Source organism: Guillardia theta (genome assembly GCF_000315625.1).
Source record: "Guillardia theta CCMP2712 unplaced genomic scaffold GUITHscaffold_15, whole genome shotgun sequence".
NCBI lineage: Eukaryota > Cryptophyceae > Pyrenomonadales > Geminigeraceae > Guillardia > Guillardia theta.
Window position 1 is genome coordinate 460628 of NW_005434659.1, and position 15500 is coordinate 476127.

At 52.4% G+C, this 15500-nt stretch overlaps 6 protein-coding genes across 6 annotated transcripts; 3 read left to right on the plus strand and 3 right to left on the minus strand.

Moving 5' to 3' along the window:
- Window positions 1–16: 16 nt before the first annotated feature.
- Window positions 17–3008, plus strand: GUITHDRAFT_135383 (hypothetical protein; the record flags this gene model as incomplete). Its single annotated transcript, XM_005837135.1, has 6 exons — window positions 17–1801; window positions 1852–2070; window positions 2118–2222; window positions 2387–2443; window positions 2566–2826; window positions 2910–3008. 6 exons carry the CDS (start codon window positions 17–19, stop codon window positions 3006–3008), a joined length of 2526 nt encoding a protein of 841 aa, XP_005837192.1.
- A 150-nt stretch (window positions 3009–3158) lies between these two features.
- Window positions 3159–3712, minus strand: GUITHDRAFT_151249 (translation initiation factor 5A; the record flags this gene model as incomplete). Its single annotated transcript, XM_005837136.1, has 1 exon — window positions 3159–3712. A coding segment is annotated over one exon (473 nt), but the record flags the coding sequence as incomplete, so codon positions are not given.
- Window positions 3713–5249: 1537 nt separating this feature from the next.
- Window positions 5250–5839, plus strand: GUITHDRAFT_57412 (hypothetical protein; the record flags this gene model as incomplete). Its single annotated transcript, XM_005837137.1, has 3 exons — window positions 5250–5575; window positions 5645–5711; window positions 5768–5839. Coding segments are annotated over 3 exons (465 nt in total), but the record flags the coding sequence as incomplete, so codon positions are not given.
- Window positions 5840–6553: 714 nt separating this feature from the next.
- GUITHDRAFT_135385 (hypothetical protein) lies at window positions 6554–9348 on the minus strand (the record flags this gene model as incomplete). Its single annotated transcript, XM_005837138.1, has 15 exons — window positions 6554–6613; window positions 6671–6719; window positions 6766–6848; window positions 6900–6980; window positions 7028–7109; window positions 7219–7354; window positions 7673–7723; window positions 7844–7905; window positions 7964–8002; window positions 8061–8189; window positions 8320–8409; window positions 8465–8823; window positions 8873–8983; window positions 9163–9270; window positions 9322–9348. 15 exons carry the CDS (start codon window positions 9346–9348, stop codon window positions 6554–6556), a joined length of 1467 nt encoding a protein of 488 aa, XP_005837195.1.
- A 966-nt stretch (window positions 9349–10314) lies between these two features.
- On the minus strand, window positions 10315–11892 carry GUITHDRAFT_135386 (hypothetical protein; the record flags this gene model as incomplete). The annotated part of the gene is made up of 1 exon (XM_005837139.1): window positions 10315–11892. The coding sequence occupies one exon, from the start codon at window positions 11890–11892 to the stop codon at window positions 10315–10317; it is 1578 nt and encodes a 525-aa protein (XP_005837196.1).
- Window positions 11893–12416: 524 nt separating this feature from the next.
- On the plus strand, window positions 12417–14347 carry TFB2 (TFB2 transcription factor B2 nucleotide excision repair; the record flags this gene model as incomplete). The annotated part of the gene is made up of 9 exons (XM_005837140.1): window positions 12417–13347; window positions 13400–13437; window positions 13575–13661; window positions 13747–13782; window positions 13831–13875; window positions 13932–13979; window positions 14032–14073; window positions 14134–14235; window positions 14285–14347. The coding sequence occupies 9 exons, from the start codon at window positions 12417–12419 to the stop codon at window positions 14345–14347; spliced, it is 1392 nt and encodes a 463-aa protein (XP_005837197.1).
- Between the last annotated feature and the right edge of the window lie 1153 nt (window positions 14348–15500).

Sequence of the window (15500 nt, forward strand, 5' to 3'; positions counted from 1 at the left end):
CGGGCGGCTCAAAGCCATGCCCCTCAAGGTCTTATATGGGAGGCAGAGGTTTCCAGCGTTGCTGCTGCTGTCGCTATCGTCCTTCATGCTGGATGTGAGAGGGAAGAGGAGAGAGAGCGGTTCCAACACATCCGTGACTCCTCTTATTCTTCTTGTGGATGTGTACGATACAACTTTCCTGGTCGGGAGCAAGGACAGGTGTCTGCCAGCATGCAGAGATGGATCGGAAGGCGAGTGCAGGAAGGACCTGGGCAATGACGACGTCACCAGGTTCGGGCTCGGTCAGAGAAGGATGTTTGGGATAGTGAGAGACAACGGATGCCCCTTTCCTCATCTCAAGTCGATGAAGGAGAGTGCGCTCGCCCAGAACAAGATCTCAGCGGTGATCCACACGGATTTTGTGCTCCAGGATGATTACGACGAGTGCAGCTCCGCTGCTCTTGCTCAGAGTCCCTTCGTTGGAGGCCATGAAGTCCTCAACTACAGCAGTGCGTTGAAAGTAGCCTGGCTGGTAGAGCCGCGGCAGCTCTCCTCCGCTTCATATGCCGTGGCGTCTGCTGCGCGGGAAAAGTTCGATCTCATCTTCACGCACATGCAGGAATACGTGAGAGCGGATAGCAGAAAGTTCCGCTTCTGCCCGTTCGGGACGACCTATCTCCGGAGAAAACTCCACAAGATGCACAACAAGACCAGACGGGTGTCCATCATAGCGTCGAGGAAGGGCTACGACGAGGGAGGGATGGAGGGACACAGGATGCGGCACAATGTCATCCGCTCCTTCTCCTCGAGGATCGACGGGCTGTTTGCGAGCGGGTACGAGGGAAGCGAGCGAGGATGGCAGGACAACAAGGCGGCGGGGCTGCAGGACTTCATGTTCTCCATCGTTATAGAGAATGTGAAGGAGGATTGCTGGTTCACAGAGAAACTTCTCGATTGTTTCCTCACAGGGACGGTTCCAATCTACTGGGGTTGCCCCTCCATCCACGAGCACTTTGATACCAGGGGGATGATCCTACTCGAGGACGTGAGGGCGCTGGACGAGATCCTCGGCCGTCTCTCTCCGATGCTCTACGACGAGTTGCTCCCTTTCGCCCGCAGCAACTTCAAGACGGCTCAGCGGCATTACCTGGATCCTCTCCTCTGGATGTGGGAGAGAGAAATCTCTCCCCTGCTCCGTGAAGTGGAGGAGGGGAGATACCGGCCAGTCAGCCAGGTGCGACCATGCAACGTCTCGCTCACCCCTGCAGAGCAGGAGGAGGACGCCTTAGCTGACTCGGCTGACTTAGCTGAAAGCCCGGACTTGATCATCCTCTTGCTAGTAGATAGGGAAGTCAGCCGGCACTTCCTCGCGCGGACGTTGGAGAGCATCCTTGGACAATCCTACGAGGGATGGAGGTGTATAGTGGCCGCGAACAATGCGAGTCTTCAGGACGTGCGACATGTAATGGAGGAACTGAATGTTGCCGTCGACACAGGCGGCAAATTTACACTGCATGTATCCGGGAAGGGAGACAGGGAGGAGTACTCGCCTATCTACCACATCCTGTACTCACTGGAAACATTGCAAGACTCCGATGTCGTCCTCCTCCTCCAGGGGGGCGACTGGCTGCACGGGCGACGATCGTTGTGGGAGATCGCGAGGGCATACCGAGGAAACGTCTGGCTCACCTACGGCAGGGCGATTGAATACCCGTCCGGAAAGGTTCAGGCTCATGTGCGAGGGATGAGCGAGGAAGAGGTGAAGGGCAACAGAGCCCGCTACATCGGCCACTGGACTTTCGGTCCTCCGTACTCCTTCAAGGTGTGACACGTGGGAGGAGGAGGAGGAGGGAAGTGACTGTGGATCCTTAGGTTGGTCTCGTTCGCGGCATCCACACTCACGACTTGACGTCCAACCTCAACCGCGACGTCCTGTTGACCTCCCTGTTCGATCGCGGCAAGCCAGAGCACGTCAAACTCGACGAGATGTACATGCAGAGCAGGGTAGACTTCAAGTCTCAGCGCAAGTTCGTAGATACCTTCCTCCCGCCCCCGGTGTGGGAGCCTGCGCTAATCTGGCCCCTCGTAGAGGTGAAGATGAGGTGCATTGCGAAAGTTCCCTCTGATGGAGGACGAAGATGGCAGGTCGCCACGTCCTCTACCTCGATCGGATCGTCTACGTCTTCAACGTCCTCACGAGGAAGGAGCTCCACCGGCACTCCGGCATCTTCGGCCATCCGGCGGTCAGCATGGTGAAGCTAGAGCATACGACAAGAGTGGAGGGAGGAGGATGAGGAGAGCCTGGCAGGTGCGAGGACTTCCTCGATACACTCCGCTTGTTCCCCTCCATGCTCATGAGGGGAAGGTCTGCTCAAGGTCCTGTCATCCTCCTCTTAAGCACGTGTAGGTCAAGTGGCTGCAGCCGAGAGATGGTGAGATCTTGGTTGTGGAGGAGCTCTGCCAGGTGAGGACAAGGGAGGAGAAGCTATCCCCTTGCTAACTCTCCCTCCCTCCTCCCTCCTCCCTCCTCCCTCCTCCCTCCTCCCTCCTCCCTCCTCCCTCCTCCCTCTCTCTCTGTCTCGAAAGGACGGAGGAGACTGCAGTATCGTGATGGAGGTGGAGACGACATCCCTCGACATTCCCTGGCAAGGCTGCTTGAGAGGCTGGTTGAATCTCTTCCCCATCTTGGAGATCTGCTCTGCTCAGTTCCATGGGAAAATCTCCATCCTCAGCCTTCCATCGGGCGCCTACAACCTCGAGCTTCAATTCATCCCGAACCCGGACTCTCATCTGCAGCAAAGAGAGATTGAGGACAAGCTCACCTTCTACGTGAGGAGAGCGCACGAGGTACCTTCCCCCCGCCTTCCCCTTGCCCCCTCTCCACCACACGCTCCACCTGACATCGTTTCGTGTACTGATTTCGACTATAGCCAGCCACCGTCATGGATGTTTTCCCAGGTACCTTTGCTTTCCCTCATTGCCCCCTCCCCTGCTTCGCGATTCCTCTACCCACATTTCGAACGTTTTGATGGAGCGAGCAGAAGTTGAATTCAATCAAGTCATCGAACAACCAGAGTTCCGAGCGCCAAGGGTCAGGTGGGTTGAGTAAACAATGTCGAGAAGCGAAAATGATTTATTCAAGCAAAATGAACTCTCAACGGATCCCTCGAACAACGATCAAAGCCTTAAACATTACAAACAGAAGCTCCAGCTTGAAGAAACAGCTGTCATCTCGCACAAGCAATCATCACACTTTCACTCTAGTTGGCCATGTCCTTCATATCAATAACCTGCTCCTTGCCCATGGCAATGAGGACAGTTACAAGAGTGTCGGTTCCCGCGTCGAAGCGCTCCTGGAGCTTCTTGGAGATGGTCTCATCCTCAGGAAGCTTCAAGTCGTCGCGCATATCGCCGTCCTTGGTCATGAGACTCAAGAACCCGTCCTCGCTAATGTCGCAAAGCTGGTACTCAGCACGGGTGACGATGGGCTCGGACAGCTGGGCAGAGGCAGGGCAGATAGCTTCGTACTTCTTCGAAGTGAAGATGTCGATGCCGACGAAGTGACACTTGGCTGCTCCGTGCTTTCCAACCTTAGCCTTGGACACGTCGACGATCTTGCAGGGCTGTCCCTTGATCACAAGGAAGCCTCCCTTGCGAGCAGCTCCTGCTTCGATGGGGGTGCAGTCAGCCGCCCCGGAGTCAGCCGCATCATAATCATCATCGGAAGACATCCTGTAATTATAAGGGTGAGAAACTTTATCGCAACTCAAACATTCAGTAGCAAGAAGCTTAAACCCATGAATTTGATTCTCTGCAATGCTCGTGGAAACTATTTCTTCCAAGGAAATCACAGCTAAAAGTGCGTGCAAATTGACATCAATGATTGAATGGATATGGAATCTCACAAACTAACATCCTTAGCGTGTCGCAGCTGAAGAAAGGCGAACTATTCAAGTATCAAGCTGCGAACAAGCAAATTTTGATGTGTGGTTTGTGAACGAACAGTTTTCAGACGAAATTGAAAACAAGAAAGATTGCATGAGCAGGTAGGCATGGGAAAAACGATCCTAAAATAGGTGAGATCGAGGAAGAGCACAAAAACAAGGGAGCGCTGTCCACGCTTACAAAAGGCAAAGGATCGTTGTGAAATGGTTCAAGATGGTCATAACTTCGATGACAACGTAGTGCTAGATCTGTGCAATCACAAGATAAGAGGAGAGAGAGAGAGGGACCAGGAGGATCAGAGCAGGCAGAGCAGGAGGAGCAGGTGGGGCAGGCAGAGCAGGAGGAGCAGGAGGGGCAGGAGGCAGGAGGAGCCATTGCAAGAAGAAGCGCCATGTCAGAGGCTGCCGTCACGTGAATGGCCTGCATCACCCCACCCCTGTCTTTGTCATCTCAATGGATTGCCACCCTACCATATTTTCCCCTACCCTATGTTTTTGTACCCCTATGTTTTCAGTACCCCAATTTAGCTATTTGAAATAGGGGTGATGGTCTTTCACAAACCCTACCATCGATCCCATACAACACCTCTACCCACCTCGATTGGATGGAACCCCAATTTTTATCCCTACCCCTGCCATGCTTTTCTATTACCCCGTCCTTCTCCCATCCCTGATCATCCCTGCAAATAAGTACCCCACCCTCTTTCTCCGATGCTCAGAACCCCACCATCCCTACCTCATGACCCAATTTACCACCCCTGCCACGGGACCTTACCTCTGAAGGCCCCACCCCTAGAACAGGAAAAGTACCCCTACCTTCCTCTGACTGTAGGTACCTTTGGTTTATTTTTGACAGAGCTACGTTAGAGTTCTGTACACCTGCCCCTCACCCCTGGTACCCCCTACCCCCAATTACAAGCTCAAACTACCCCCTGCATACCATTTGCTTAGATGATCTAGGACCTCATCCCCAAGCAGCCCGGGCCCGGTCTGATAGGCTGCACTCATGGCTGCACTACTGAAGGCTGTCTGAAAGCCCGGGCAATTTTAAGATTTGACCAGAGATTGACCACAATAATGCTCAGGCGTGCGGTGGCGACGGCGGCGGCGGCCATGGCGGCGGCATGTGGCTCTTTCAGCGAGGGTTCAGACCATGCTGTGCGTGTGGGAGGAGGAAGAGCCCTAGCCCATGGGATTCTCTTTGCGTCATCCAACGGTGCTGGAGCAAGGGGGATCAGAACGATGTCTGGACTAGACCACGAGGAGCAATGGGCTCTTGGGGGGTTTGACGCGCTAGGACATGATACTGGGCTGGAGGATGTGTGTCCTGACGTCCATGAGATGTTCGTCTACTTCGATCAGACATACTTCAACGGGATGCTGCAGAGAAATGCTGTGATGGTCGAGTGGAGTCGGCGGATGACCCTGTGCGCTGGACAGTGCTCCTACCGGGGAAGAGAATCGCTCTGTAGGATAGCTCTGTCAGAGCCTCTTCTCAAGTACAGGACGAGCAAAGAAGTGAAAGAAACACTCTTGCACGAGATGATCCATGCATGGCAGTTCGTTACCGACGGAAACCGCGACAGGGAGGACCATGGCCCGAAGTTTCTCGGGAAGATGGAAGAGATCAACGGAGGGGCGAAGCGCGACATGTATGCAAATGACGTCTCATCATGATGTTGATGCTGGAGGATATGACGCTCTTGCTCCCTCAGCTACAGGCCGCAGGCTGGATACGCAGTCGCTGTCTACCACACCTTCCACCAGGAGGTGAACTTTCACCGGCAGGTACGACTGCGCATGCGGTACCTGGGAGGTTCGACCTGATGGTGGGGGCTGGGCAGCACTGGTGGCAATGCTTCTCGTGCGGCAAGCAGGTGAGAAGGTCGATGAATCGACCGCCGTCGGAGAAGGACTGCAGGTGCCCTCATGAATCTTGGCCTCCCCGGCTCTGAACGTGGTTGTCGACGCAAGGCTGTACCGGAAGAACAAGAAGACGGTCAGTTGCTCTGATCCGAGGTGACGTGCGATCTCTGTTCCATGTTACTCCACTGGGATGACGGCAAGGGAGGCAGATGCCTGTGGCACGTGCACGAGGCTACTTGCGGACAGCCTTTCACCAAGACCAGGAGCCCGTCACCGCCGAAGAAGAAGAACTGCAGGTTCTTGGCGCTCCACTGCCATGCCTGTGAGTGAGCGCGTGCTGGTGCAGGGGAAAGGATGCGAGAAGGATTGCGAAGAGCGAGAGCTCGACATGTAGCAGAGAGTCGACAAGACAGTCCGACCAGCAGCCATCAGTGGCAAACTCAGGCTGGCAAGAGGGTGATGGTGGTGGTGATGGTGAGAATGATCTGAGGCCGGGAGGATGAAGACTGATTTCTTTGGAGCAGAGACAACGGTAGAGAGCGTGGAGGTTGCATGCCCTGTATGCACCCGAAGGTTTCCTGATGAGGTCAGGCCGACAGATGAATGGGGGATGGGGACTGAACAATACATTCAGAGAGATGTTATGGCGCATATCGACATGTGTTTAGCTAGACAAAAATTGTGTTCAAGATGAGAACTCTAGGAGTCTCTGCGCGATGGGGAAGAGCACAAAAGGTTGTGTTAACAGACGGAGGAGACGGCTCCTACAGTCTTGATCGTTTCGATGTATCATAGTAAACTGGCCCTTCTTTGAGCAGAAAGACCTGAAGTTGTGAAGGTCAACTTTCACAAGGATTGCACTAGAGATATCAAGACTCTACCTTCATGCCATGAGACCAAATGGTGAAGTAAACATCCCAAATGATACTCCTGCAAGCCGTCAGCGAGCAGGACTGTGTCGACCAGCCCGCCCTACCTGACGTCGAAGTCGAAGAAGTACATATCCTCCCAAGACATGGCCTTCAGGACCGTGTACATGTTCTCCGACTCGAAAAACCACTGCCAACAAGCAGATCAGCATCCCCTCGTGCTCCTCCCGGCTCTGCCGACCTCGTTCATGGTGAAGTACTTGAGCACACCAAGGGCGTCCTTGATCTTCTTCATCGTCCTCGCCGCATCTGCCTTGCCCCCCTGCCACGTCCCATCCTCACCGCTGCTCTCTGGCAGTTTCCACAGACCTTGAGCCTTGAAACAACGTCATGCGCCACCGCTGGGAGCTGATGCAGCAACAAGTCCAGCAGCCGGTAGACCGTCGAGCTCCTGGTCCACCTACATCTCCTTTAGCGACAGCAGAGGAGGAGGTGGTGGATTGGGAGGGGAAGGAACTGGGGGCAGGATGGTGGAGGCGAGGGGGAAGGCTGTGGGAGACCTGAAGAAGATGGGTCCTCGGCTCTTGTCAGTCGGGTGTCTGTGGTAGTAGCCGGGCATGGCTTCGAGCATGAACTTCCAAGGGATGGGATTCCTTCCTGAGCTGCCGATGTTGACTATCTTGAGAGAAGATCGGCCTCCAGTGAAAGTCAGTGATTGTGAACGAGACAATTCTAGAGAAAGAAATTCTAGAGTTGGGGAGGGGGAGGGAGGAATGCAAGGAGGAGGAGGAGGAAACGGAGAAGGTAAAAGAATCAAAGATGGAATTTTGACACACCCAAACTTCCTTCCTTCCCAGACGAGACAAACCATGCACAAGAAAGCATGCAGTTGACGACAAAATCGACAGGAATGAAGTCCACAACAAAGTCATCTCGGCCAGGAGCTACGTGTAGGACCCCAGCTGGAGGGAGCTATGGTCAGTGTCCGGCAGCGTCACAAGGCAACTTTACAACCTGCAACTGCCAAGACCAGCCCCGTGGGCCCCACAAGAGTATCAATCCACCCTGACACTCCTGTCAGCCCTCCCTCCCTCCCTCTCCCTCCTCCCTCCTCCCTTCCCCTCCTCCCTCCCCAACATCCTCCCCCTTCCAACTCCCTCCTCTCATCGCGCCGTGGCTCTGCACCTGGCTCAGGCTCCTTGTACGCACAGGTGACGATGGTCGGCCTTACGATCAGGTAGGGGAGGCTGATCATTAGAGTCACCGAGTGAGCGGCAGGAGCAGGAAAAGAGCGTCGGGTCTCACCTCTCGCCAAGATCACGTAGGACCAGCTCTCCGATACACCTGTGCGAGTTTCCTCACCGTCAGCGCTGCTGGCTCGCCTTGCTCAAGGAGGTCGTACTTGGTCAGGCAGTAGGAGTTGGGCCAGTGCCCGGAGGATTCGAGGATTTCCTCCGTCATCGCGCTGACTTCCTCTCTCGACATCTTGTCCACCCGCGACTTGAGCTGCCAGTAATCCGCAGGTACCGACCTGCCCGAACAGTTGACATCCAGCAAACACAACACAACACAAAGTAAGGACAAAGCAAAGGACGGAGTAAAGGCAACGTAAGGACAAAGTAAGGACAAAGTAAAGCTGGGACTACTCCCACTCTTCCCACCTGAACTCTTCCGGTATGACGTGGTTGGCTCTGACCGGTGCATTGACGTAGGCAGTGGAGACGTGGATCAGGGCCTCTAGCTTCTTGATGCTGCCATGAAGGAGCTCTCACCAGCCTCCTCCTCCTCCTCCCCTGTTCTTCTCACCTCTTGCAGATATCAACGAGGTGGATCATACTGTCCACGTTGATCTTGAAGGCAGTCTTGAGGTGCTCGTTGAAGTTGATGGTAGCAGCGCAATGGAACACATAGTTGACATGCTCCTTCACCAGCATGAAGTCCTCCTCCGACATGCCAAACCTTGGCAGGCAGACGTCGCCCTGCACGGCCCTGCACTTGCTCAGAGATTCTGGCCTGACACGACGGAGCTGGTTGAAACAAGAGGAAGGAAAAATCTCCTCCTGCAAACGTCGCTGGGCGGCGCTGCCGTTCTTGGTGTTTGACCGCAGCAACACGTACACCGTCTCTACCTCTGGGCAGCATCGGAGGATCTTCTCGAGAAGAGCCTGACCCCCACCAATCATTGACCGTCACCATGCCTCTCCTCCTTGTTACCTTGCCAAGAAATCCCGAGCATCCAGTGATGAGGACGCTGCTGCCTGAGAACTGCGACCTGACCCTGGACCCATGGCTGACATCTCCTCTGCCTTTCTCCTTCATGTCTGACTGTGTCATCGACGACAGGATCGGTTCCACATACGCCTTTTGCTCTGCACGCCCCTTGTTCTGACTCCCCCCTCCACTCTCTCCCCTCCTGCCCCTACTCCTCCTGCCTCTCCTCCTCCCTCCCTGCCTTCCGCTGCCACCCCTTCCTCTTCCTCAGGTATCAGTCACTCCTCGACGACCTGCCCATCACAGCGGCGATCTGCGAGCATCCCGAGAAAATCAGGATTCTCGACTCCCAGCCTCACAGATAGATCAGGCGCAAGGATGCGCCGCACCAGGCGCTGCACCTATCCGAGCATGTCCTGACTGACATCGAGGGGCTCGAGGAATGTGCTGACCTTCTTGTATGGCGTGACAAGCGACATCACCGGGAGGTAGAGGGAGGGGAACACGCGCTATGGTAGCGAAAGCACGGATGAGGAAGCGCTTGATGTTAGGGAGGACACGATGGCGATGTCGGATAGCAGCAGCAGCAGCCTCCACTGCGTCAAGAGAGGGAGCGGGTGTTTGGGGGGGGGGGGGGGGGGGGGAACAAGTGAAGATCCACGTTGCACTTTTGATTCGTACACGTTTGCAGTCTCGCACTCAAGATAAAGTCTATGTCTTGCCGTACCTGATATGAAATATGATGTGGATGCAACAGTTGTCTTTCATCAGATTAGCGCTGATCTTTTAGCGCTATTCTGATGAAGCGCCCAGCGGTCCCAGTCTTCCCGCAATCGACTTAGTCTTTCTGCCATTCGTCCATCATTGATATCGTTTACAAACCTTTTCTTGTTGGCTGGCTGAAATGAGAGGAACCCTAAGGTGTCCATGCTAGTGTAAAAAGAATGATTCGCTTGAGGTTCTGGATGACAGACGTTCATGTACAGAATCTGCTCATGTTTGATTGCATGCTGATCGTAATGGATGCCCTGGAAATCTTCAGTCGTATGAATAAAACCTGTTGCTCGCTTACATATTACTTGGTTTGCCGATGTGATTTGCAGAAAACAAGTGTATTCAAAATGATTCTTCAAGTCTACAACCATTCAGGGCTTCTGCCATGTGGAACAATGATGTTTGAGCCTGTCACACCGTCGAGCATGCAAATACACACATTTACATCAGGTCTCTCAGATTATCATATCAACATTCAGCCCGCTATCGTAAGGACATTAGGGTTATCAGCATTCTTTAATGGGCTTATCAAAAATGCACTCTTTTCAACGACATCAATACGTGCATTCTGTAAAGATCTAGTCCTTAGCTTGTCGAAAGCGATTGCCTACACGTCAAATCAAATCTCATCTAGCGAGTACTGCTGCTTTACGTCTCCTTACCTTTGTCCGTCATATGTCACCAGACTGGTCAAACTCAGCGTCATTGTTGTCATGACCAAGTTTAGGCATGTTAAACACAAAGCGATCCGCTCCGCCCGCGCTGCTGATTTCAAGCCTGCTCAAGAATTCTGCGAGGTCCAGATAGATCCTGCGGTAGTGAGCCACGGACTCTCGTTGCCGAGCATCTGTCGTCCTGCCCATTTCGGTCAACATCCTTGCCAACTCTATCTCAGTGAGAAAGGCCCAAGGCTTTCCACATTTCTCTGATGTATGCTCCCACCCTGAGGTGGACTTCCTGATGCAGGCGGCAACGTAGGGTTGTGGGTACATGTTTGATCTCGCTGGATGTGTAAATTTGTCTGCTGGCACTGCAAATCCTCGAGATGACAACTCTCGACCCAGCTCGTTGGCAAAGAACATAACCTGAGCATGCAACAACCTCGCCAAGTGACCCTCAGGGCTCTCTTGCTGCTGCAGACCACCACTCTGATTACTTACAGGCGTAAGAATGCTGGTCGGATTGGCTGTATAACCTGAGATGATTGCCCCAGCATACTGTGGCTTCATGTCTGGAAGAGGCCAATCGGCTTTGGGCATTCCACCTACCTTCCTCCAACCCCTACTTGCCATGCGGATCCCATTGCCTGGATTGCCTCCTCCATAAAACTCACGGTACCACTTGCCGAAATCTCTTCTCAGCCTTTCGAGAGCTCTTTGAGAGAACTGATCCGACAAGCAAGGGGTCAAGAAATAGTCAGAATGCATCAGAAGAAGCTTGTTGGTCGTATTGATTGCTGGCGCAAGGTCCAGCACCACATATGTAGCTCCAACTGAGTACGCCGCCCTCCAGATCTGATGAAAGAGAATTCCAGGACAATTATGCAGTTCTGCAGCCTCTTGACCCATATTGATCTGTTGGAATTTTTGAGTAAGAAAAGCATCAATGCGTTCAAACTCTTCTCCTGCAGCTACAAAAAACAGGCGCTTGTTGTTCCTAGTTCCTGGACCATCTGGAACCTCGAAAGCATGTGGCACGCAAAGCTCAGCAGTGCCGTTTGTATCTCGGAATTTCCTCGATGCTGCTTCAAGCGAGATGGAAGAACCCGTGCGGAGGCCCCGTGGCAGCCTTGATGATAAGTAAGCTAAGTAATCGCCTGCTATCTCGTCATGCTGATCTGTGTAAACGGCCTTGCGAAATGCCAGTTGCAAGAGATTCTGCTGCCCGTCGCAATCGACCATGAGAACCTTGTTGTGTGAATTGCTTGCAAGCGCAAAGGCCAAGGAATGTGTTGTGGTGGTTTTAGCGACACCTCCCTTGTTGTTCCAGACCACGATGATCTTGGGACGATAGCTTTGAAGGCCTGCCAACTGGGTTGGGCCGCCTTCCTCCGGTACAAAATGATCCATATGAGTGACTGCGATTTCATGTTTCCTCGGCCGGTTGGTCACAGGTAGTTCCGCAGCTCGCTGATCGTTGGCACCAGCTCGTCGTTCCTCACAATCTCGATATTCCGTGAGCGGAAACTCGATCTTCCGCGGTCCAGCGTTAACACGCTGGTAGATGTCATTCTCTGGGACAGGAGGCATGTCTTCTAACGATGGATCAGGCTTCAAGCTTTCACTACAGTCGACGGTCGTGAGTCGTGCACCCTTGGAGGTGCTGAGACGGCGGGACTCCGGGGAGCGAAGCCGCGGTACTGCCTAGACTTAAGCAGCGGCTTGACAACGAACCCCTACTGTACTGTGAGTCTAAAACTCGAAGTAGTATACTATGACGGTCCCATTATAGTTCTCACTGTGACTGGTAACTCAACCTGATTTTAATTATCACAGTACAAGTAGTACCATCAAACATTTTTGATTTCAATACTGTGGGAGTATTTTTAAAAAAACCTTGCTGGGAACAGCTATGAAATAAGGTCGCTGGGAACGGTCGTAGTATTGAGCTTTGAGTAAAGTCGGTCAAAAAAAAATTGAGTGACTCCAACGCAACGGAAAATGTCAATTAAAAGCAGAGTCAGGGGCCGCTGGCGGGCCTCTCCCGTCCGAGTCACCCGGACCCTGGGCCCGGCTCGGGGTCCGGCATATTTATATAGCGCTTATCGGGCTGGATGAGGGTCGTGGAGGACATGGCATGGGAGGTATGCAGGACGGTGGGGGAGCTGCCGGAGAGCGCGTGCTCGAAGCTCTACGAGAACCAGTGGGCCTGCGTCTCTATGATGAGGCTGATGCCTCCTCTCGGCAGACAGCTGCTCATGCGCCTCGTGCATCTCGGGCAAGAGCGGGTGGAGCTGCTGCGATGGGTAGACGAGGGAGAGGTTCAGCGACAGAGGTTGGAGGAGGTTGTGAGGAAAATGGAAGAAGTTAAGATTCTGTACTTGGACGAAGATGTGAAAGAATCAGATGGTGTTTCGGTCAGGATCAATCCAACGTTCAGCGAGAGGATCCTCCAGTTCCTTTTGCAGAGGGATACGTCTCCATGGAGCAAGGGAAGGATCATGGGAGATAGTCCGGACACGACGGCTGAGGAGCTCCAACAATGGGCCCAAAATCGATGGGAGAGTATCCTACACTACATGGTGAGTCCGGGACTAGATCCCATGAAACGGCCCGAGCCAGGATGGAAGCCAACAAAGTGGGTGAGGGGGATTCTGGTAGGGGAGGACAAGAACGGAAATAGCTTCATGATGTCTCTGCAAAACCTTGCGCCGAAAATCACTGCCTTTGGGTTTCAATTCTTACTTCGTCCTCTTCGCAATCAAATCCTTCAGATGCTGATGCACGTGCTCACCAAGAAAGGGTCCGAGAACAAGGACCTTCAGGACAGTCTCTCGTGCATTTTTCAGCTCAGCTTCTGCACTCTTGGGGCGGGATATCGTTTGGACCTTCTGTCTCGTAGCAACCAGGAGCTGATAACTTCTTTACATGACCTGGGAGCTGTATACTTCAAGCCGAACGATAGACAATACTTCTTCCCAACACCACTGATCGTCAATCTTTGCACAGAAAGTGAAGTTCCATCAGGGCCCTCGACAGACGCAGGTCTCCAAAGAGTCATACATGACGTGTGAATTTATCGTGACTTTGTACGAAGGTGTGGCAGATGAATTCAGCGCAGAGCCTGCAGCTGGGGTGGGGATGGGAAGATGCATAATAGTAGAAACAAATTATCGGATTTACGCGTATACAACCTCAGCACTACAAGAACAGGTACTTTCGCTTCCTCTCTCTTCTTCTCTCATTCTCATTGCTGACAATTTGTTGGTCAGATCTTGAGGTTGTTTACTCGGCCGATCTACAAATTCCCGCACATGATTATTGCAGTCATCACCCGGGAGAGTATCAGAAATGCTCTGGTAAGGGGGATTACTGCATCGCAGGTGCGTCAAATCAAAGAAAGCTTTGTTCTCACTGGATACGTTTGGCTCACTTTATCACCAGATCATCGAATATCTTAGAATGCATGCTCATCCTCAGGTGTGAATAATCACCTTGTCGTGTTCTGAAAAATGACGTCAACGACAGTGCCTTGAAAACTGGCCTATTGTTCCAGAAGTTGTAACAGATCAGGTGAGGCAGATACAGCTGCAAATGTTGAATGTTGTGCAAGCTGACGCAATCAATAGATCTGTTTTTGGGAACAAGAAAGATGCCGAATTCGTGCGGAACCAGCGGTTCTTGTCTTGTTCCTGCTTTCTGGTGCCTTTTGACTCGAGCAATGTGTAGGTTGCGTATCATAATTTTTTCAGTGGGGAGGCTCATAGAGCGGTGTGCTGCTTTGTCTTCTCTTTTTCGCGTCCCATGACATGGCTTGTCTCGTACCAACAGTGCGAGAAAGAAGCGCGCAGGTTGAAATTCAACGACAAGGGACCTGGCGAAGTTGCCAAGCGCGAAGCTTGCTTGTACAGCGACACCAGCGAACAGCTACTTGTAATCTTTCAACTTGTTGAACATGCGCTTGTTTCTCACTGCTGAGTAGGTGGTTCCTGAAGCTGCTGATCCCCTCATTCGCAAATTTATTGAAACGTCAATAAACGAGTGACGCGAGTGACTTTCTAGCCTATCACCTTGAGCTTCAAGAGGCCTCGTGCACTTGCTCAGCTCATAGCAAATTACTCGTCACCTCGGCAAGAGTATGATGAATGAAATGCTTACAGCCATGACTGACAGACTGCCGAGGGTGTGACTTACTTTTGCCCAGCGCACCCTCATCGAAGTGCAGACTCATTGTAACTTTTTAAGTTCTCGTCGATGCTTCTCCGACAAAGGCACCATAGAAAATCAAGCAGCTTTTCATACAAAGTCTCATTTGATTCTATTTGTATTCGAATCTTCTGAACAGCAACATCCATTGTACTTGCAGACACCGGAATGCAATACCCGCTGAGTCCGGGAAGTGAATGCAGTGTAGCATCTGACAATCTACTCTGTCTGAGTTGAAACTGACATGCATCTTGCTTCTCATATCACACGTCGAGGTCTTGTCTTGCATTTCATTCAGCAGCATGCCATTCATCTATGGCATCACTCAAACGGTCCAATTCAAATTCCGTAGCCCGGACCTACCTAGAACCCCGACCCCCCTCTATACTATTGACTACCCCCATCTTCTCCCTACATAGCGACCTCTGTGAGGTAGTCAGATTCGGCCAGGTTTGAATTCACCGAAGAGCGGCATAAATATGCTGTCGGCGGCACATGGCGTCAAAGCGAAGAGGAGCAGCACGATGGACGTCATGAGCACCATTCTTGAAGAGACGCGCAGAATATCAACCTCTTCTCTCTCATCATCTCAGCTTGATCAAGATATCAGCTCGGATGATTTAGAGTCATGTCTTTATAATACAATCAGTGGATTGATCTCTACAGATTCAACCCCAATCAAGCAGTCAAGCTCAGATTTCTCGGTCGATGAATCAAATTTCGAAATCGAAGTTGCACGAAGAAGAATTCTCGACTTGGCCCAGAAGATTGGTCTCTATGTGTTTTCATGCCTCATGGCTGGGAATGACAAACAAGAGGTAAGAAGTATACTTGTAGATTTCTTGAAGACGTCTCGGGGAAACGGCAGCAACTTGAGCTCCTCAGCAACCGAAGGGACAAGTGAAGATTTTCAAGATGAGATGGATTCTGGTATCGACCACTTTTCATCGACCAGCGAACTGGATAGTAGTCTCAGTTTCGAGGATGAAGTC